At 57.3% G+C, this 20,586-nt stretch overlaps 1 protein-coding gene across 7 annotated transcripts in view; it reads right to left on the minus strand.

The window, feature by feature from the left end:
• Positions 1 to 20,586, minus strand: part of SPECC1 (sperm antigen with calponin homology and coiled-coil domains 1) — a 238,825-nt gene that overhangs the window by 157,027 nt on the left and 61,212 nt on the right. For 4 of the 7 annotated variants that reach the window (XM_021066294.1, XM_021066293.1, XM_021066299.1 and 1 more), the window contains exons 2-3: positions 7,406 to 7,571; positions 791 to 926 (exon numbers count right to left, since the gene is read on the minus strand). In XM_021066294.1, the coding sequence (XP_020921953.1) occupies positions 791 to 926; positions 7,406 to 7,552 (283 nt within the window). In that variant the 5' untranslated portion in view covers positions 7,553 to 7,571. Of the gene's footprint in view, positions 1 to 790; positions 927 to 7,405; positions 7,572 to 10,492; positions 10,646 to 20,586 lie in introns of those variants that run through there. The other 3 variants (XM_021066292.1, XM_021066297.1, XM_021066295.1) reach the window with 3 other exon arrangements.

The following is a 20,586-nucleotide window of genomic DNA, read 5'->3' on the forward strand; positions in this document are numbered from 1 at the left end:
AACTGAGCAGTGCATTACTCTTCTTATTTTTTGGCCATGCCCACAGCATGTGGACCTTCCTGGACCAGAATCAAACCCGCAACTCGAGCTGCTGCAGTGACACATTGCATCCTGAGCCCACTGTGAGTACACAACCATTATTAACTGAACTGCATTGAGTTCAACTGCAGACAACATAGCTTTCTTATCTATGAGCTGCAAAAGAAAATTAGATACATTCTTTGGCATTTTCAGTTTCCTATACTCTGAACTCGAATACAATGGTTTAAACAAATCTTTTCTGCTTCTCAAGAATCTAGTAACACTGAGAAAGGCCACGGGTCCAGCGGCCACTGGCGTCTAGGTGACGTTGCACAGCCTTCCCAGAGGACCCCCCCAGGTTCCATGGGAGCCAGGACGGATGCCGTGCCCCGCCTCTGCCAGGACCCATGGGCTGTCTCACCCATGAGACACCTGCAGCACCAAGAAGCCCCACAACCTGCATCGCCCCTGCTGGATCCCTAAGGATGGGACGAGGGCAAAGTGACAGACCTCTAGAGGGACTGGGGGGAGCTCAGCCTGCCCTGGGGGATACCGGCCCAGAGCAAGTGCACAATGCACATCTGATGAGGGAAGGGGTACAGGGATCCCTCAGATGCTTCAGGTGGACAAGCAAAGCCTGGGCCCTCTGACCTGCCCCCCCTCGCCTGCCCCCACCTCCTGGGCCCCCCAGACTGAGTACCCCCTGCCTGGGTCCTTCTGATCTGGGTCCTCCTCTGTCCTGGATCCCCCCCTCCTGGGCCCCTCCTACCTGGGTTGCCCCTCAGGCGGCTCTCTGTGAGTTCCGAGATGGCCCCGGACGGGGACGTCTTTTTCGGCCGAATGGCCCCAGAGGCGGCGGCACCTCCTGGCTTGGTGAGCGTGTCCTCACTGCTGGCCCTCTTGAGCTGAGAGGTGGAGGGAGAGACAGAAGGTGAAGAGATGCATTTGCAGGAAGGAGCACTATGAACCAAGAAAGCAGCGAGCGGCTCGGCCTGCCCAGTAGCCGAGGTCCGGTGACGGCACCGAGAGCAGCAGGACAGTGGCGGCGGCTTGGAGCCAGCCCAAGCGATGCCCTCACTGGGAGAGGGTGACTCTTCATCTCATCACTCTTTCAAAGAAGAGTACAGGGAGTTCCCGTCATGGAGCAGCAGAAACAAAGCCGACTAGGATCCTTGAGAATGTGGGTTCAATCCCTGGCCTCCCTCAGTGGGTTAAGGATCTGGCGTTGCTGTGGCGGTGGTGTAGGTTGCAGACATGGTTCAGATCCCCCTTGTTGGGGCTGTGGTGTAGGCCGGCGGCTGCAGCTTCAATTGGACCTCTAGCCTGGGAACCTCCAGGGAACTGCAGCCAACATCCTACGATAAACCCATTGGGAAAGACTCTTCAAAAAGAATGCGTATCACCGAGTCACTCCGCCGTACAGCAGAAACGAACACGACACGGTAAATCAGCCGCAACTTAAAACATAAACAAACTAGTGCGAAAACACAGGCCCGGCGGAAGGAGAGAAAAGATAGAGCGGTCTGAGCGTCCCAGCGAGCCCGGCCCAGGATGCGCGTGACGCCTTTGGAGGCCAGAACAGGGTTCGGGCGGGGAGAGAAGCAGGACTCCTCGGCCCTTTTCTGCCCTCTGTCGTGAGCGGCGCAGAACGAAGACGGTGCAAGGGTGAGGATGGGAGCGGGTCCCCTCATCCCAGCGCGGCCTTGGGCACGTACTGGGGGGACGGGGGGGAGGGGGGGCGGAGCTGAGACCCGAGGCCCCGCCCCTTCTCTGCCGGGGGCCCGCGGCTGGGCGGCTCCCGCGGCCCTGACCCCGCCGGCGTTTTGGGAAAGCCCACCGGAAGCCGGGGGGCGCGCGGGCGGACGCCGAGCAGGCGGGCCGCCTCCGAGGTCTGGCTGACCGGCCGGTTCCCGGGCGGCGAAGCACGTCGCGGTGAACAGCGCCGCAAACCAGAGCCGGAGAGGCAGGAGCCGGGCCCGGAGAGGCCGCCCCAGCCGCACGTGTGTGCTCCGCGATGGGGGCGGTGCGTGGGCCCTGGGCGGGACCCGCCAGATTCCCCCCAGGTCAGGAGCGGAGATGCGGCTTCGGGCTTGACGCGCAGGGAGCCCGGCAGCCAGCGAGCGCGGGGCGGGTCTGCGCTGCGGAGACAGACCCTCCGTGAGCGGGAGCGCGCGGTCCTTGAGCCACGCTCGTTCTCATTCAAACCGCAACTCTCCCGCGCTGGCCGCGCCGAAACAGTAACTCACTCGCTCAGGACCACAGGGGCGAGGCCGAGCTGGGATCTCTGCCTGGGGTGGCGTGTCCACAACGCCACCCGGAGCAGGGACCACCGGGAGCCGGGACCACTGGGGGCCGGGAGGCTCCAGCCCCACCTCAGGGCTGAGGGCCAGGGGACAGGGCTGGAGGGAAGGCAGGTCACGGCAGCGGAGCAGGTGGGTGGCTACGGACTTGGGCTCCACGTCCAGACTTTGAATCCTGGGTTGGAATCTTGGCTCTGCCTCTTACTAGCTGTGTGACCTAGGGCGAAACACTTCACCTCTCTGGGCTTTGGTTTTTTCACCTAAAAAGCAGAGATGGCAATGGCACCTACCTCAGAGTGTAGCTTTTGCGGATTGAATGAGGTGGCCATAGAATGTGCTTAGAATAACAGTTTCTGATGCACAGCATGCTTAATAATCATTCTTATTTTCGTTATTGTTATCCTGCAAAAGTTAAATTCAAGCAAAACCCAGAATGACCAACATCCATTCATGATAAAAACTCTTACAAAAGTGGGTATAGAGAGGAGATATCGCAACATAATTTAAGCTATTTATGGTAAACTCACAGCTAGTATAATACTCAACTGTGAAAGGCTGGAAGTCTTCCCGCTAAAATCTGGAACAAGACAAGGATTCCTACTCCCACCACTTCTATTCAGCATAGATTCGGAAGTCCTAGCCACAGCACTCAGACAAGAAAAAGAAATAGAAGGTATCCAAATTGGAAGGGAAGAGGTAAAATTGTCATTATATGCCAATGACATGATACTCCATATGGCTGCCCCTAAAGATGCCACACAAACAGCAAAAATGGAAGAGAGTGTTTTAGGAAAAGAGGAAGGTGATGCAACAGGGATTCCAGAGAGCAGGGAAGAGCCTTAAAGCAGGTGGCTAACTTCCCTGGGCCTCAGACTCTTCATCTTTTAATAACCACGAAGTCCAGGAGACATTTGGGGTGGGCGTGTGCCAAGCACAGCCAGGAACAGCAGACACCTCAAACACCTACTGTGAGAATTGGAAACAAAATATACAAAATGCTCCATTTTAGGAGTTCCCATTGTGGCGCAGCTGAAAGGAATCTGACTAGGATCCAGGAGGGTGCGGGTTCGATCCCTGGCCTCGCTCAGCTGGTTAAGGATCTGGCGTTGTCCTGAGCTGTGCTGTAGGTCGCAGACGCAGCTTGGATCCTCTGTGGCTGTGGCTGTGGCTGTGGCATAGGCCACAGCTATAGCTCTGATTAGACCCCTAGCCTGGGAACCTCCATATGTCGCAGGGGTGGCCCTAAAAAGCAAAAACTAAAAATAAAAAATAAAAAAGAAGCCACGTTTGTCTCCACAAATGACAGCAGCTGCTTCTACACACAAGGCTGGCTCTGAGGCCCCGCTCTGAGTCCTCCCCTCCACACCCAACCAGACCCGGTCCTGTCCTTTCCAGACACAAGGACACAAGGACTTGGCGGGGAGCACTTTGTTTCCCCGGAACCTTCCACAAGGAGCTCCAACTGGGAAAGATTCATTGCTTCGAGGCTTTCCCGGGGGGCAGGACCCTCAGACCCCAGACGCACGCTACCTGTCCTCCGAAGCAAGTCACTGAAGCCTGGCTTACGCGTGGCTAGTTTTTGGAGGCAACATCAGACACACAAAGCTGTGGTCTGTGTTACTAAGTCTTGTTCCCTCTCCGTCCGCGGCTGCATTCTTGGCTTCATTTCCTGGTCATCGAAGGCAACTTCCGCACATTTGAGAGTTCTGGTTTGTTAGAGGCAGTGCTGATGGAAGCCTCGGGGTGGCTTTGGAATGTTGGCTACAGATTTCCACAGATGGCTTCACTGATATGTAAGCTGTTGTGCACCTGCCCGTGAATGCCCGCAAAGGGAAGGTGTTTAAACAGCTCACAGATGAATGGAATTAAGAAATTCCTTCCATTCCACAAAGACGGGGGGATTCAACGCTCTGAAATCGTCACAGAACATAATCCGGTCTTCGAACGTGTAGAACACGTCATGCGTGAAGCAGCGGTTCTCGGCCTTAAGAGTCCCGCAGAATCCTCGGAGGGCCTGGTAAGGTGCAGACGGCTGCCCGCGCCCCCGTCCCCAGCCCCAGCTTCTCATTCCCAGGGTCCGGGGAAGGGCCTGAGCATCTGCATTTCTAGCGAGTCCCAGGTGCTGCCGTGAGACGCCCACTTTGAGAACCAGAGGCTTTAGGGCAGCGCCATCCATGAAAATAGTACCCGAGCCACAGGGCAAAGTTTACGCTGTCTAGTGGGAACTTTTTCAAATGTAAAGTGAAGCAGGTCAAACTAATTTAGTGACGTCTTTTCTTAACTCAGTGTATTCAACATATTATCAATCAGTGTGCGACCTATTAGTGAGGTGTTTTACTTTTTGAAACTCACCTCTGAAGGGCTCCTGGCCTCCCGGGGCGAGGGTGAAGCACCCACTCCCTCAGACGGACAGGGTCCCCAAGACTGGAGGAGAACGTGCCTCAACTGTGAGACCCTGCTTCCCAGGGGGCGACTGGGCAGGGGCAGGAGAGGACTGGGGTCCAGCCAAGCAGAGACCCTTCCCAGTTATTTGCTTGTTTCTCTTCCTTCCCTCCCTCCCTCCCTCTCTTTCTTTTACAGCCGCACCTGCAGCATGTGGAGGTTCCCAGGCTAGGGGTTGAATCAGAGCTGCAGATGCAGGCCTACACCACAGCCACAGCAACGCCGGATCCTTAACCCACTGAGCAAGGCCAGGGATTGAACTCACATCCTCATGGATGCTAGTTGGGTTCTTAACCCGTTGAGCCACAATGGGAACTCCCAGAGCCCTTTTTTAAGTACTGCCTAGACCATACTTGAATGTATTCCAGAAGCTCTAAGGGTCTGCTATGGGGGTAATCTACGTATTCATTTAAAATCCGTACTACAGCTGTCTTCCAAATGCGCTGTAGGTCAAAGAGACAAAAATGACGATCAGGGGACTGACACCGGGTCCCGGATGACAGGTAATAAACCAAGTTATGTGCAGCCCACCTTACCCACATTTGCTCCTCATGGCAAACAGGGTACAGATCCCAGGGGCGGAGCCAGGGTCCCAACGCAGCCTGCCTGACCCTCCGCGAGCCTAAGCCTCCGGTTCCGGCGCCCTCGACGCCCCTCTGGGGAGAGCCGGGGCGTCCAACCCGTGCTGAGCGCCTGCAGGTAGCAGGTGCTTCCTAAGCCTGAGGCACAGACAAAAGGGCAGACCCCCGGCCCTCTCGGGCTTCCAGGCTCCAGTGGGGAGAGGACAGTGATCTAGGGGGAGGCAGGGTGGGGGCGCGGTGGGGCAGGGGACCTTGGAGCACAGACTCAGGAGGAGAAGCGCAGAGCAGGGGATGGGAGGAGGGTGCTCCAGGCAGCTCCCACGGCCGGCTCACCCCACCCCACTCCACCCCACCCCTCGGGGACAGCATCAGTGGCGCCAAGAGGCCTTGTGTCCCCGGCAGGGGACAGGGAGTGGGGGCTGTGCTCCATTCTGAGTGAGTGGGGAGAGCCTGGACAGTTCCAAGCAGAGAAGTGACAGGACTCGAGTGCTGAAAGGGCCACTCGGCTTCCACTGGGGATGGAGACGAAAGCAGGAAGGTGGTGGCAGGTCCCCGGTGATGCCTGGGAGCTGGTGGGAGTTGACATATTTCTAGGGCAGACGGCATCTTGCAGGTGGACTGTGGGATGTAGGAGAAGGTGGGACCAAGCATGCTGCCCCCGACGCTGGGCTGAGCCGCACAGGACACCTGCTGTTTCCACAGAGCTGGGGAGGGGGAGCTCAGCGGAGGGAGGGACGGAGTCTGGATTCCGTTTTGGACATGTCACCTTCCAGGTGCCTTCTGACGCCTTGTCTAAGAGGCAGCGTCACCGAGGTAGTGGGGGGAGGGCTGGCCGGAGATGCGAGTTGGTGTCGTCCCCACACGGAGTGAGGGTTCACGAGGACAGATACTGCCACCTAGAAGGACCTGGCTCAGCTGGACAGTGCTGTCCCTCCAGAGCGTGTGGAAATGGGGGGGCCTTCATTACGTGTCACCGAGCCTGGGAGCGGGGGTGGAGGGCCCAGACCTCCTGCTCTCCGTGGATGTGACAGTCTCCCCCCCACCCCCTTTTTGGGCGGCACCAGCGGCATGTGGAGGTTCCCTGGTCGAAGCAGAGCCGCAGCTGCCGGCCTGCACCACAGCTCACGGCAGCGCCGGATCCTTAACCCACTGAGCGGGGCCAGGGAGCCTCGCGGATCTAGTCAGCTTCTTTACCCGCTGAGCCACAGCGAAGTGACAGTCTTGCACAAAGACCTGTCCTGCATCTCACCGTGTCACAGACTCCGGTGACACCTGCAGAGGCGGAGCGCCTTTTCATCCGTCTGAGCCTAAGGCATCCCCTTGTTTTATGTCCAGAACAGTGCATTTCTTGCACACCTTTAAGACACACTCGCTTTCTGAGAATAACAAGGAAGAGGGCACTTGGGTTCAGGGCTTCACCAGGAGGGCTGACCTCTGAAACCACCACGCCGCCTCCCTCCGCGGAGCCTTCCTGGTATCTGAGTCACCGACCCCACAGCCCTGGATCCGTCTGCCCCGAGCGGCCACGTCCGTGGGGCTCCGAGAGCATCTCAGGCCCCTGAGCCGAGTCGCGCCCAGGCAGACCTGGGTTGAAATGCGGATTATTTAATTAGAAACAATGTTCCTTTGGTTTCCTGGTTAGGGTATCATACCGACGTCTCTGAAGTCGGCGTGTAGGTAGGTTACACCGTCTCTGAGCTTCATCTTGGGTGACAGAGGGAAGCTGCACCCCAGCCCACCTGCCATCGGAACCCCCGGGGGTGGGGGCAGCAGTGGAGCCTCCCAGGTGCTGCCCGGGTGGGGGAGGGGAGCATGAGAGGAGGAGGCCTTGACCTGCGTCCAGCAGGACGGGGCTGGGAACCAACCACTGGATTTTCAGGCTCCTGAGGCTCTCTGGTGACCCTGACCCCATCTCGTGGGTGCCGGGGGCAAACACTGCCTGGAGTCCACATGGTTGACCTGCAAATTCCCCCTCTCGACCCCGGGGGGGCCCCTGCCGCCCCCGCTTTGCTCTGTGCTTTAGGAGATGTGCTGGGCTCCTGCCCGCGGTCCTGGGCATACCTTGCTGAGTCGGGACTCAAAGGCCAGCGAGGTGGACGACTTGGAGCTCTTCATGCCGGGGGAGGCGGCGGGCAGGGGCCGTGCGCGCTCCACCCCGAGGCTGCCGGGCCTGGTGACGGGGCTCCAGGGCTTGGCTGCGCTCCTCATCCTCGTCCCGTGGGTCCTTCTGTCCAAGAGCAGAAAAGACAGAGCATGTGTCCACACCCGAACCTGCCGAGTGACATCCCAGAGCTGCACCCCCAAGCACCGCGGTCACCGCTGCTGTCCCGGGGACAGGGACAAGGCGCCCGAGAGGCCAGCTCTGCTCCAGGCTAATGCCCCCACCGTCACAGCAGCCTTGAACTATTAACAGCATATGTGCAGGAGCTCCCTGGTGGCTCAGCATTAACGACTCGGCATTGTCACTTGTGGCATGGATTCGATCCCTGGCCTGGAAACTTGTGCATGCCACAGGTGCAGCGAAAATAAAATAAATAAATAAAAGTGGCATTAAAAAAAAGGTGCGGAGTTCCCGTCGTGGCTCAGGGGTTAACGAACCCAACTAGGAACCATGAGGTTGAGGGTTCGATTCCTGGCCTTGCTCGGTGGGTTAAGGATCCGGCATTGCCGTGAGCTGTGGTGTAGGGCATAGATGCTGCTCCAATCCTGCATTGCTGTGGCTCTGGCGTAGGCCAGTGGCTACAGCTCTGATTTGACCCCTAGCCTGGGAACCTCCATATGCCGCGGGGGCGGCCCAAGAATCGGCAAAAAAGATCAAAAAAAAAAATTAATAGAGCAAAGCCAAATAAAAAGGAGTTCCCATTGTGGATCAGCAGGTAATGAACCTGACTAGAATCCATGAGGACGCAGGTTCAATCCCTGGCCCTGCTCAGTGGGTGAAGGATCCCACGTTGCTGTGGCTGTGGTGTAGGCCGGCAGCTGCAGCTCTGATTCAACCCCTACCCTGGGAACCTCCATATGCCGCAGGTGAGGCCCTAAAAAGACAAAAAAAAAAAAAAAAATCAATAGAGCAGACTGTCATTGGTCAGACCTGACACCATAGGACAGAGTTACCCCAAACTCAAATATTCCGTGAAAGACCCTTTGTGCAAAGGAGCAGCACACAGCTAAAGGTCTTGGGGTGAAGTCCACTCCAGAAACCAGGAAGGCCGCCTGAGTCTCGCGAGCCTTGCTGAGAGGTGGGCCGGCCGTCTCTTGAGCTTTCTGAGCTGGTCCATCCTGAGCAGCCTGATGGGACTGGGTTGAGGGCCCTGCCGCTCTGACCCTGAGCTGCCCATTTCCAGGACCCCCAGACCAGGAATGTGAGCCAGGAGATGGAGGCCGCAGACGAGACACAGGCTGGAACATGCACCTGAAAACACACGGCCAGGTGACAGCTAATTCCAGGGGCTGCCCTCACAGGCCCCGAGCGAGGCCGATCCAGTGCCCCCTAGGGAGGGATGGTGGCGGGGCCTGCCCCCCGCCGCATCCCATGCACCTGCTCACTCCTCCGAGAAACAGAACAGGCGGTCCCCCGAGCCTGGCGCAGCCGGGCCCCTGCTGGTTTTGACCCCTTTTCCGAGGTCACCGTTTGGTCAGCCAGGGCCGCTGAGTCTTGCTCCGACTTAGAGGGATCAGCTGGTGGCAGGTGTCCAAGACCCCACCGGGAGCTCCTTCGGCAGCTCTGCCGCACTGGCCGCTGTTCGAATGTGGCCACGGGTGATCGTGGCCTTTTGAAGGCGGCAAGTGTGTCTAAGGAACCCTGGTCACGGTGTCTGTTACAGGATTAGTTCCGGGCCTTGTTAGTCCCAGCTCGGCTCCAGGAGTCATGAGTGCTTTTTCGTTGTGTCTAAAACCCCCTCCGTGTGTTTTTACCAATGTTTAGCACCAAGTGTTCTTTCTGGGCCACAGTTTCTGATGCTGGTTCCACAGCAACGATGCGAGGGGTCCTGGGAAGGACCCACAGGCCACTGGTTTTATTGGGACGCCGGGTACAAAGAGAACGAGTCCGGCCCCAGGGAGGGATTCTCGGGGAGAGTTACCGGCGAGTGTTACCCGTCACTGCAGAACCGGGACAGGGCAGCCGGACCCACGGACATGACCAAGTGTCTGCTCAACCAAGGCTCCCTTTTGTGCCGGGATCAAAATTACTCAGAAAGGGTGGTCGCAGGGCTTGCTGGATGAAAACCAACGGTTCGGCCACGCATGTCCGCGTTCCTGAACTGTCCCAGGCCCCAACCTGTCCCAGGCCAGCCCTGGAATGAAAGTTAATCCCCAGAAGAAAGAAGAGAATGTCGAGAGGCAAAGCAGAGGGAAGAGGACAGACGTTTCCCTTGTCAGCCGCTCCTAGTGTGTCCCTGAGTCCTGCTCAAAAGGGGGGGGGAGAGGCAGACAGACGGGGGGGGGGGAGAGGGAGGAGGAGAGAGGCAGACAGAGGCGGGGAGAGAGGAGAGAAAGAGGGAGAGAGAGAGGGAGACACAGGGGGAGAGAGAGGGAGAGAGAGAGAGACAGACGGGGGGGAGACAGAGAGAGGGAGAGAGAGAGGGAGACACGGGGGGGGGGGAGAGAGAGAGAGAGGGAGACAGAGAGAGGGAGACAGAGAGGGAGAGAGAGGGGGGGAGAGATAGGGGGAGAGACAGGGAGAGACGGGGGAGAGAGAGACAGGCAGACAGAGAGAGGGAGAGAAAGGGGAAGAGGGAGAGAGAGAGAGAGGCAGACAGAGAGAGGGAGAGAAAGGGGAAGAGGGAGAGAGAGAGGCAGACAGAGAGAGAGAGGGAGAGGGAGAGAGGGGGAGAGAGAGAGAGAAAGGCAGACGGTGGGGGGAGAGAGAGAGGGAGAGGGAGAGGGGGGAGAGAGAGAGAGAAAGGCAGATGGGGGGGGGAGAGGGAGAGGGAGAGAGAGAGGAGGGAAAGGCGGGGAGAGAGAGAGAAAGGGGGGGAGAAGGAGGGGAGGAGGGGGGGAGAGGGAGGGAGAGAGAGGGAGAGAGAGAGCATGAAGGGGGAGGAGAGGGGGAGGGAAGGAAGGAGGAAGGAGTTCTAGGCGAGGGGGGGGTCGGGGGGGGGGTCCTAGGCTCCAGATCTAGGCTCCTCTCTCCCTCTGGCAACAAACCTGACGGGCTTCCGGACACAATCACCAGAGAAACAGTGCAGCCACTTCTCAAAGGCCGAAGGGCCGTGGCTCGGAGGCAACTTCTCAGGCTGCCTCCTCTGCATCATCACACCTCCCGTCATTCTCCTAGAACCTTCTGAACCCAAGCCAATTACCCCCGCTGCCCTGGAACCCCCCCTCCCCGCCAGGCTCGCTCTCCTTGGCTTCTCTTCTTGCATCTTTCCTGTTATTTTCCCAGAGGGCGGCTTCTATTTTGTACTCAGGCACCAGCCAGACTCCTCCCTTCAAATTCCAACTTCTTTCAGAATTCAGACTATACAGAAATGAAATCAAGTCCAGCCAGAGAACCAGGAAGGGGCGCCGCTGGCAACGGGAGTGCAGCGTGGGCTGCGGGGGCTGGATGCCGGGAGGGGCAGCGGGCTCTGCAGGTTGAGGGCAGCTTTTCAGGGACACAAGAGGACAAGGGGGTGGGGGCGCCTCTCCAGCCAGGCTGAAGGCCAGCCTCGCGCCCGCTCCCTACGCTGCACCCCGGGACCTCATCAAGCACCCCCGACCCAGCCCCGCAGGACCAGGTTCCCGGTGTCCCATCTGCCGATGCTGCCCCTCCTCCCTTGGGCAGCCCACCCCCTCCGCCGAAGCTGTGCTCTCAGAGGGGCCACCCACACTGCTGGCCCTGCTCTCCATCCACTCCCAGGCCGGCCTCCTGCTGGAAGGGAGCAGGTGCCCCGGGGCCTGCCCCGCAACCTTTGTGGATGTGCCATCAAACCTTAGCCGTAAGCCTAAAGGCAAGGGTCACGCCCAGGCTGCAGATGGGGAGGCTTGGCTCTGCTCCGAGAGGTGAAGCCACTTGCCCCGATCGCAGAGCTTACGATCCAGCCGGGATTCAAACCCAGTTTTAACTGGCTCTTGCAGGCCAGGGATGGGTTTGGCCTCCGGGATAATCTCCCTCCCACGGGAAAGGAGGCGGCTTTTGACCCAGGGCTCCTGCTCCAAACGCGGCTCCCCTGCGCACCACCTGTGCTGGGGCGTCTTTTTACGCTATGGCTCTCAGCACCTGCACCGGAGACGGAGCTGCCGCTGCCACCTCGCGAAGCTGAATGAAGGAGGACAGGGCACGCAGAAGGCACGCAGCAAACGGCAGTGACGCCCCCCACAGTGCCCCCACCGTGATTGTGTTCAACCAAGGGGGGCTCAGCCACACGCAGCCACAGGGTCTGGAATCCAGGGTCAGAGGCGGGGGGCTGGACAGAAACCCCATTTTATCTGAAAACTTGGAAGAGGGCGAGTACAGGGGACGGAACACCTTAGGAGAACTGGCTCCAGCGCTGAAAGGCTAAGCCCAGCGTGAAGGCTGCTTGAAGGCCGCTTTTATGGATGTGAATTAGTAACAGAAAATAGAGGCATTCTGGCCAAGTACAGGATAATGCGGGGAAAAAGATTTCTATTATTAATCCCCTGATTTCTAAAAATCCTCCTAGCCCCCCTAAAGGATCAAACTGATCAAGAGGTCACAGCCGAGCCTGGAGCAAGACAAGGTTGACCGGCCCCTGATGTTCCCGCGACCCTCCCTCTGCGTCTGTGGTCCCCGCGCCGCAGACTGAACCTGCCTCCGAGCTGCGCTGCAGCGTCTGCCACTGAAAAACACCCCCTTGGAAGTGGAATCACGCGGTTCACACCCGTGTCATCCGAGGGTCAAGTGTCCAGTGAAATTTAGGAACCTGCTCCCACGGGGACGACGGAAGGCCTTCCCAGGGGCGTTTCCTTTAAATTGTTCATTTCATTTTCTCATCAAGCTTCCTGCTTCTCCGGAACAGCAGAAGGCTTATATTTAAACCGTAACTCATAAGTTGCATGGAGCAGAGCAGACGAGAAAGACGAGGGAGGGCGGCGGCTGCAGCGAGGACCACCAGGAGGTGCCCCCCCCCCCCCCCCGCCAGTAGGGGCCCCGCCCACGCCCCCCACCCAACCGTGCAGCCCCGCCTCTCCATCGTCCTCGGAGCCTCTGCGGGAGCAGCGTTCCGGGTCCCAGGTTTATCACCCGTTGAAGGCAAGAAGGCAGAGGGGCACGTGTGAAGCGAAGCCCTCTGGACCACAGCAAAGGACAAGGTGCCTGGGGAGTGGCAGGGCCGCGGGGTCTGCGCTCCCAGTAAAGAGCACCAGGAGGCGAGGGCTGAGGCGGGCGAGCCTGAGAACGAACAAAATAAGAACCTTACATAACTCAACTACCAGGGGACTCCGCAGGAAATAGATCGCCAGCGAACAAGAGGCTGAAAATAGCCAGCCAGAGCTTTCAGGAGCACTGTGCTGAGGTGCCCTTGACCCTGCAGCAGGGTGGGGGGATGGTTCTGCCCCAGAGGGACACTTGGCGATGATGGGCGGAGATGCTTTTGGTTGGTTGGGGCTGGGGCGGAGCCAGAGATGCTGCTGGACGTCCAGTCCCCAAAGGGCAGCCTCACAACCGTGTCCAGAGCCAAGGATGAGAAACGCAGCTGGACCAGAAGTGTGTGTGGGGGGGTCCTTTCTCCGCTGACACTGAGATGCTAACGCTGAAAATCTGGTCTGGGAGCAGCTGAGGGAATCCTGGACTTCGCCTGGAGGCCACAGGAAACACTTCAACATGTATCATTTCCTGAAGGTCTCTAGGTGAAAAAGCATCCCGTTAGCCTTTGGTTCCTTCCCCGTAAATGAGGAAAGGAGCAGATTCCCCAACGGCACCAGAAGGAAAAGGGCAAACAGAAACTCGTGGATCCCACGGGCAGAAGCCATGCAAGGAAAACCAGAACCAAGAGGTGATAACACCAAAAATTAAACAGAAAAGAACACGGGCATATCACTAACCGCACCTTCTCAAACCAAAAACAAACTCAAAATGGAATAAGGACTGGCAGAAACTGCGACACACTGCCCGGAGGTGGAATCCATAATGAATAGGGCTGGTCCCTAAATCCGAAAAAAGGCGGACCCTGGAGAGAGGCTGTAATCTGTAATCTGTGAGACCAAATCCTCCGAACCACAGCCCTGGGCCATCCTTCCGGCTCCAAAGCTGAACCAAGAAGCCAGCATCTCACAGAGCTGGTGGCCACTAATCAGTAGTTATTCCCTTACTTATATAATGGGGCTTCACATCAAATAATTTAAAAAGAAGGAGCCAAGGCAGTAGAAAAGGAGGTGGAAATGAAATACCTCAAGAGCTCCTTCTACAGGAAGACCCTCAAAAGGTCTATGGAAAGAGTAACTAAGGATATGAACTATGGCGTGGTGTCAGAACCATCCAGTGACGAAGGACAGTCTTTTCCCAAAACGGTGCTGAGAACCTGCTTGACTGCCTCAAAGGAACCCTTACCTCACACCATAGAGAAAAATTACCTCAAAATGGACCAAAGACCCAAATGTAAGAGCCAAAACTGTAAAACTCTCAGAAGAAAACTCTGGGGGTGAAGCGTCATGACACTGGATTTAGCAATGAATTCTTTTTTCTTTTTTTGTCTTTTTAGGGCCGCACCTGCAGCATATGGAAGTTCCCAGGCTAGGGGCTGAATCGGAGTTTTCCGTGCCACAGCCACAATTAGATCTGAGCTGCAGCTGTGACCTACACCGCAGCTTGCAGCAACACTGGATCCTTAAACCAATGAGTGAGGCCAGGGATCAAACCCAGATCCTCATGGGTACTAGTTGGTTCTTAACCCCCTGAGCCACAACGGGAACTCCTGGCAATGAATTCTTAAATAGGACACCAAAAGCATAGGCAACAGGAAAAACTAGATGAAGTAGACGCCATTAAAATTAAAAAACTTTTGGGCTTCAAAGACCACAATCAGCAGAGTGAAACGTCTGCTCCCAGGATGGAAGAAAATATTTGCAAACGGGTTTGCTCTGGACTGAATCGTGTCCTCTGCCCCACGTGTACATGTCAAAACCCTAAAGCTCAATGTGATTGTAATTTGGAGACAGGGCTTTTAGGAGGTAAATTAAGGTGAAATGAAGTGATAAGGATTGGTCGTGATACAAAAGACAGTGGCCCCATCAGAAAAGGAAGAGAGAGCAGCGCCTCCTGTCATGTCCTGATGCAAAGCCCGTGAGGACCAGCGAGAAGGCAGCCGTCTGCAAGCCGGAAGGGGGCCTCACCAGGAACCACAGCAGCCACACCTGCTCTTGGACGTCCTGCCTCCAGAACGTTAAGAACCAAACTTCTGTTGTTTAAGCCCCTCAGTCTACAATATTTTGTTATGACAGCCTAGGCAGACTAAGACAGGGTTAATCTCCAGAATACCTAAGGAACCCCTACGACTCAGCAATGAAACCAAGCCTGGCTTGAAAACGGACCAAGGACTCGAATAGCCGTTTCTCCAAAGAAGACATATGAAAGGCCGATGGGTATGTGAAAAGATGCTCAACAGGACTAAGCACCAGGTAAATGCAAATCGAAACCACAACTGGGTACCACACCACACCCACGAGGATGACGCCCAAACCAACCAAACCAGAAAAAGACAAACGTCGGTGAGGATGTGGGGAAACTGGAACCCCGGGCTCTGGGAAGGCAAAGCGATGCAGCTGCTACATACAGCCCTTCCTCCAAGAATCAGAAACGGATGTGTCCTATGATCCAGCAGGTCCACTCTGCACGTTCTGCAAAGACCTGAAAGCAAGAGAGAGGCACCGGTACCGCTGCTCGTAGCAGCAGCATCCACAACAGCCGAAAGCAGCACGGAGGCATCGCTGGTGGACAAAAGGACAAGCCCGGTGCAGCCATCCAGGGACCGTGATTACATCTTAAAAAGAAAGGGCGTTCGGATACAGTCGACAGCGCGGACGGATGGATCGTGAGGACATTACACCGCCGTCTTTGAGGCGGGGCAGTCAAATGCCTGGGAACGGAAGGTAAGGGGTGGTTTCAGGGGCTGGGGAAGGGGGACGCGGGAGGGACTGCTGAATCGGGGGCAGACTTTCGGTTCTGTAAGGTGGAAACAGTCCTGCGCCCGGCGGGTGACGCGGGTGGTTGGGCAACAGGGTGAATGTGCTGAACGCCACCAAACGACACACACACACACACACACACACACACACACACGGTGAGGACGGTGCATTTTATATTATGTGTATTTTACTGCACTTTTAAAAAATGTGATCACAGCAAGTACAGCGTGGAAGGGAACCAAGACCGTCGCCTCTCTTTGGGCAGAAGCATCTTGAGTCATAACATCCAGTCACAGGGCGCCTGTGTCTGGGCCATCGGCTGGGAGCAGGGGGGGCCCTCGGAAGGGACAGGTTCAAGGGTGTGGGCGGGTCTGGAGGAGCCGCACAGGAAGGGGCAGGACCCGGCGTGGCCGTTATCAACCCGGCCTGGGCCTGCGGGTCCCGGAGCTGGACCGGGACCGGAAGCGGAGGCCTCGAAGAGAAGCGCAGCCAGCCCACGGGCACTCGGTGGGAGCAGCCGGGAGAGGCCCGAGACCTCTCTGTCCCCGTCCCTGCAGGCGCTGCTCCCGGGCTCCCGGTGGGGGGGAGGAGGAGAAGCACTGATGCAGCGGCCACAGGATGCGGCACTGAGGAGAGACAAACGGACACTCAGGACCGCGCCGGCCTGGCCATCCCCGGGCCGCCGCCCCGTCCGGCCATCAGAGCCAGTCCTTGGCCACCACGGGCCATCGGTCCCGGGCCATCTCGCCCTCCCAGCCCCGCACGCCCCGGGGGCCACTCCCCTCTGCTCCCTCCGAGGTTCCAGCGCTGAGCACAGAGCAGGGGCTCCTCAAGCTTCGGCTCATCCAGGGTTCGAGCCCGTCTAAGTAACTTACATGCAGCCTTCTCTGTGTCTCTGCATGTCTGTGTCTCGACATGAGCGGGTCTCCCAGCCCACCCCTCGCTGGCCCCACGCCCACGCCCAGCCTGGGGTCCCACGGCACCCCCAGCAGGCGCCGGCCGAGCCCCCACCTGCAGGCCTCGAAACGCCTCTAAGCAGCCCCCAGCTCAACCAGTCCCCAACCTGCTCGCAGGCTGAGAAGCCCACAGACACTGAGCGGGGCCTCCCAGCATCGTTCCCTTAAACTGCGCTCACGCGGATGCTGCAGCCCCGGCCGCAGAGAAAATAATCGCAGTTTACCTTATGAGGGCTTGAGAAACGCTTCCGAGGATTGTTTAAGGCCCAATCTCTAAACTCATCTACCGACCCGTCTCCACTCCTGACCTTCCTGAAGGACGACGTGTTCACTTCATTTTTTTTATTTTTAGGGCAGCTTTTAAAACACGTGCCCTATGTTCCAGTTTCACGGGCACAGCGAAGGATATTTTACACTTTTATGTGAGCCGATTTCAGCCACATCTTAACGGAAACCTCGTCATATGTGAATTTATGCTCAATGCTTCGTTCAGGGGTGGCCAGTGGCAACCACAGATTTGTGGACCCACTAATTGAAAACATCAGGTCTAAGGAACTTAGATGCAGCCTTCTCTGTGTCTCTGCTCCTAACTAGGCCCCTCAGGCGGGGGGACAAGGGGCAAAGCCCTGTGATGTCACTGGCCCAGCGTCCAAGGGAAGAGGCAGCCACGTCTGGCTCATTCTGTTCTACTTCCTCTAGAAACAATGCGTCAGGGCAGGGCACACCCCCGCACCCGGCAAAAGCCCTGTGCCCTCCGCCAACTCACTTCAATGCACTTGCCCTCCAGACTGGAGGGGGGGGAGGGCAAGGGACAAGTCCCCTCCCCCAGCACTGCTGGGCACCAGTGTACACAGGGACCCTCTGTGGCGGAGCCCCTGTCACAGGTGGGGAGGTGGCACCTGTCCCCACACTCCGCTCCTGGGCTCACTGTACTGAACCACACGGGCCTCTGGACAAAGAAAAACACAAGCCAGGAAGAAGCTGGCCCTCTCTGCCCACTCAGAGGGCAGCTCCCACGCCGTGCCCCCCACCCTGCAAATGGGGCACCAGGGCAGCCACGAGGCTCACCTCCCACAGCCCCTCCCGGGAAGGCAGCTCAACAATTCAAATGCACTGGGAGCTCCCAGTGCTGCCCACCCGATGCGGGGCGGGACAGGCGTGAGCGCGTGGGCACCAGCACAGTCCCGCGGGGCAGGACCAGGCTCTGAGTTACGGCCAGGACTCCTCCAAGGCTGTCCATCGCCACGACCTAGCTTCTCTTCCCCGAAAAGACCAAAGAAAGACAACGGGCTCACCCCGCCGCTCCCGCCGGCCCGAGGGCGGCCTCCCGACACAGCCCACGCTGCGGCCAGTTGCTGACAGGGGTGTGTGTGTGTGTTGCGTATCTGTGTGCATGGGTGTATGTGTGCAGGTCTGTGTGTGTGTGTGTGTGTGGTGTCTGTGTGTATTTGTGTGTGGCTGTGTATGTGTGTGTGGGGGGGTGTCTGTGTGTGGGTGTCTGTGTGTATCTGTGTGCATGCCTGTGTGCGTGTGTGCATGTGTGTGTGTGTGTGTGCATGCCTGTGTGCGTGTGTGCATGTGTGTGTGTGTGTGTGTGTGGTAGTGGAAAAAACCAGGTTGACAACCAGTGCAAGTTCTGAGCTTGACAAATTGAGAGCTTGTACAGGGAGGAGAGCCAGATGGTGGCCTCTTGCTCCTCCCTCAGAGTCGGCCGCCTCCTCCCCTTCAGAGGCCTGTGTCCCCGACGGGCTCACAGAGGACCCCACGGGGCAGCTGTGAGGTGTCCACATGGAGGACATCATTTTGAAAAGGCAGCCCTGACACACAGGAGCTAAAGGGTTCAGAGAGCAGGTGTCAGCTGGGCCCCACAGCTGTGTGCTGTGGTCCCGGCCTGTGGGCAGGCGGGCTGGGGGGGGCCCTGGCAGTCTGTCTGTCGGAGGAACGGAGGATCCCAGGGGACCAGCAAGGGAGGCAGGACCTGCATCAGGACAAACTGGAAGGGCTCTTGCCTCAGGAACCTGCATCTGTCCTCTCTGCGCCTGGCTCTCGGCAGGCCTGGGGCCACAGGGCTGGGCTGCAGGACGGTGGGCGGTGAGGCCTGGAGCTCGGGGCCACGGGGCAGCGAGCCTGCCTTCAGGGTTGGCAGTTGTCCTGGCTCCTGGACCCCAGGAAGAAAGGAGCAGACAGACCCCGAGAGGAGCCTCCACAGGCCCAGAGGGCGCAGGGACCCGACTCGCACCCACGCTGTCACCCTGGTGTCCCCAGAGCGTGACAGACACCCTTTCTGGGTAGCAGGCCAGTCCAGGCCCTCACAGGGCTGCGTTTCCTCTTGTCACCGGATTAAGTTCAATCACTGAATGTACTGATTTCTTTTTTGTTTTCGCATTCCTGAAATATTCTTTTCTAACCCACAGGCTTCAGCTATTTTCCTGTCGTGCCCTCTGGCTAACGACAGCACCTGCTGTGCCTGGCAGGGTTAATTTATTCAGCACCTGGAACACACCCTATCTGCCCCCAGCACTCAAGGCGGCCAGCCGGTGTTAAATACATACAATAGCTGCGAATAATGAATGCACAGGCTGCTCCCCGCACGACCCACCCCCAGGCTCGGGAGCAGATCTACTGGGAACAGCAGGCTGGCAGCAGCTCTGTGCTCGGTCCCCAGGGTGGCTGCCCTCTAAGGATGGGCTCCTTGTGACACAGACAAGGCAGACTGGTTTTCAGCGAAGAATGACTATCCCCTGTGCCTCAGGGAACACGGCATGAGCCGTGTCCCCCAGCAGCCCCACCTTCTCTTTGTTCTGGGGTGAAGCCAACTGCACACTGTGCCCATGCCTGCCAGGCACCCACACTCACAGCCCAGCCTGGTGAATGGGCAGCTGCTCTGTCACCAGCCTCCCTGTGGCCACCCCACTGCCAGGACAAGGGTTGCCCATTCCCATCCCACACCTGGAGCCTAACCCTCGGTCCTGTCCTCCTGCCCCCCACCAGGAGGGGTCCCCAGCACCCTGACCAGAGTAACACCCTGGTAACCCATCTCCCAGCCCCACCTCCCCGCCCAGAGGCCCCCGGAGCAAAGGACAGCCTCCTTCCTCTCGGGGTCCAGAGCCTCGTAACCTCTGTCGTTACAGACAGACCAAAACCTTCAGAAAACAAGAAAGCTCCCAGAAGGAAATTTCTGTGACCTTGAGTTAGCCGAATATTTCTTAGAATCAATACCAAAAGCATGATCCATAAATTAAAAAAAAAAAATTATTAAACTGTTAATTTGGACTTCACCGAAGTTCAAAACTTGTGCTCTTGGAGTTCCCACTGTGGCAGAGCGCGTGAAAGGGTCCAGCGTTGCCACAACTGTGGCTCAGATTCAGTCCCTGATCCAGCAACTTCCATATGCCTCTGGTGCCGCCAAAAACCCCAAACAAACCAAAACAAACCTCCTACCCTTCTGGAGACATTGTCAAGAAAACGAAAGGACAAGCCATCCGCTGGAAGGAAGGCAGCTGCAAAACACAAAGCTGACAAAGGACTTGGTCTCTAAATTCAGAAAGAAACTCAACAAAACTCCAAGTGACAAAACGTACAAACCAATAGAACCAGAGGGTCAAAGATTTAAACAGTTCACGGAAGAGGACAGTCAGACGGCAAATAACCGCAGGAGAAGATGCTTCACGTGACTGGTCGTTACAAGCAAATCCAAACGGAACCCCCAAGGGGCTACTACCACACATCTGTTAGAACCACTTGGAATTTTAAACAATAAAAACAAGCGCTGGCGAAGATATGGAGCAACTGGAACGCTCATTCGCTGCTGGTGACACTGCAAATGGTGCAGCTGCTTTGCAAATCAGTGTAGTCATTTCTCACTGTTAAAAACACAAAATTCAGGAGTTCCCATCAGGGCACAGCGGAAACAAATCCGACTAGGATCCATGAGGATGAGGGTTCGATCCCTGGCCTTGCTCGGTGGGTGAAGGATATGGAGTTGCCGTGGCTGTGGTGTAGACTGGCAGCTGTAGCTCCGATTAGACCCCTAGCCTGGGAACCTCCCACAGGTGGGGCCCTTAAAAGCAAAAAAAAAAAAAAAAAAAAAAAAAAAATTCAATGGAGTAAATTTGAAAGATCGTATTGGCTTTCTTCGATGATTCATAAATCAAGGGGCATCCCATCCAGCAGAGAGAGAGGGCCTCTGAGTTGCTGTGCAGAAATGAAAGAGTTTTGCAG

Source organism: Sus scrofa, chromosome 12 (assembly GCF_000003025.6).
Source record: "Sus scrofa isolate TJ Tabasco breed Duroc chromosome 12, Sscrofa11.1, whole genome shotgun sequence".
In the NCBI taxonomy this organism is placed as follows: Eukaryota; Metazoa; Chordata; class Mammalia; order Artiodactyla; family Suidae; genus Sus; species Sus scrofa.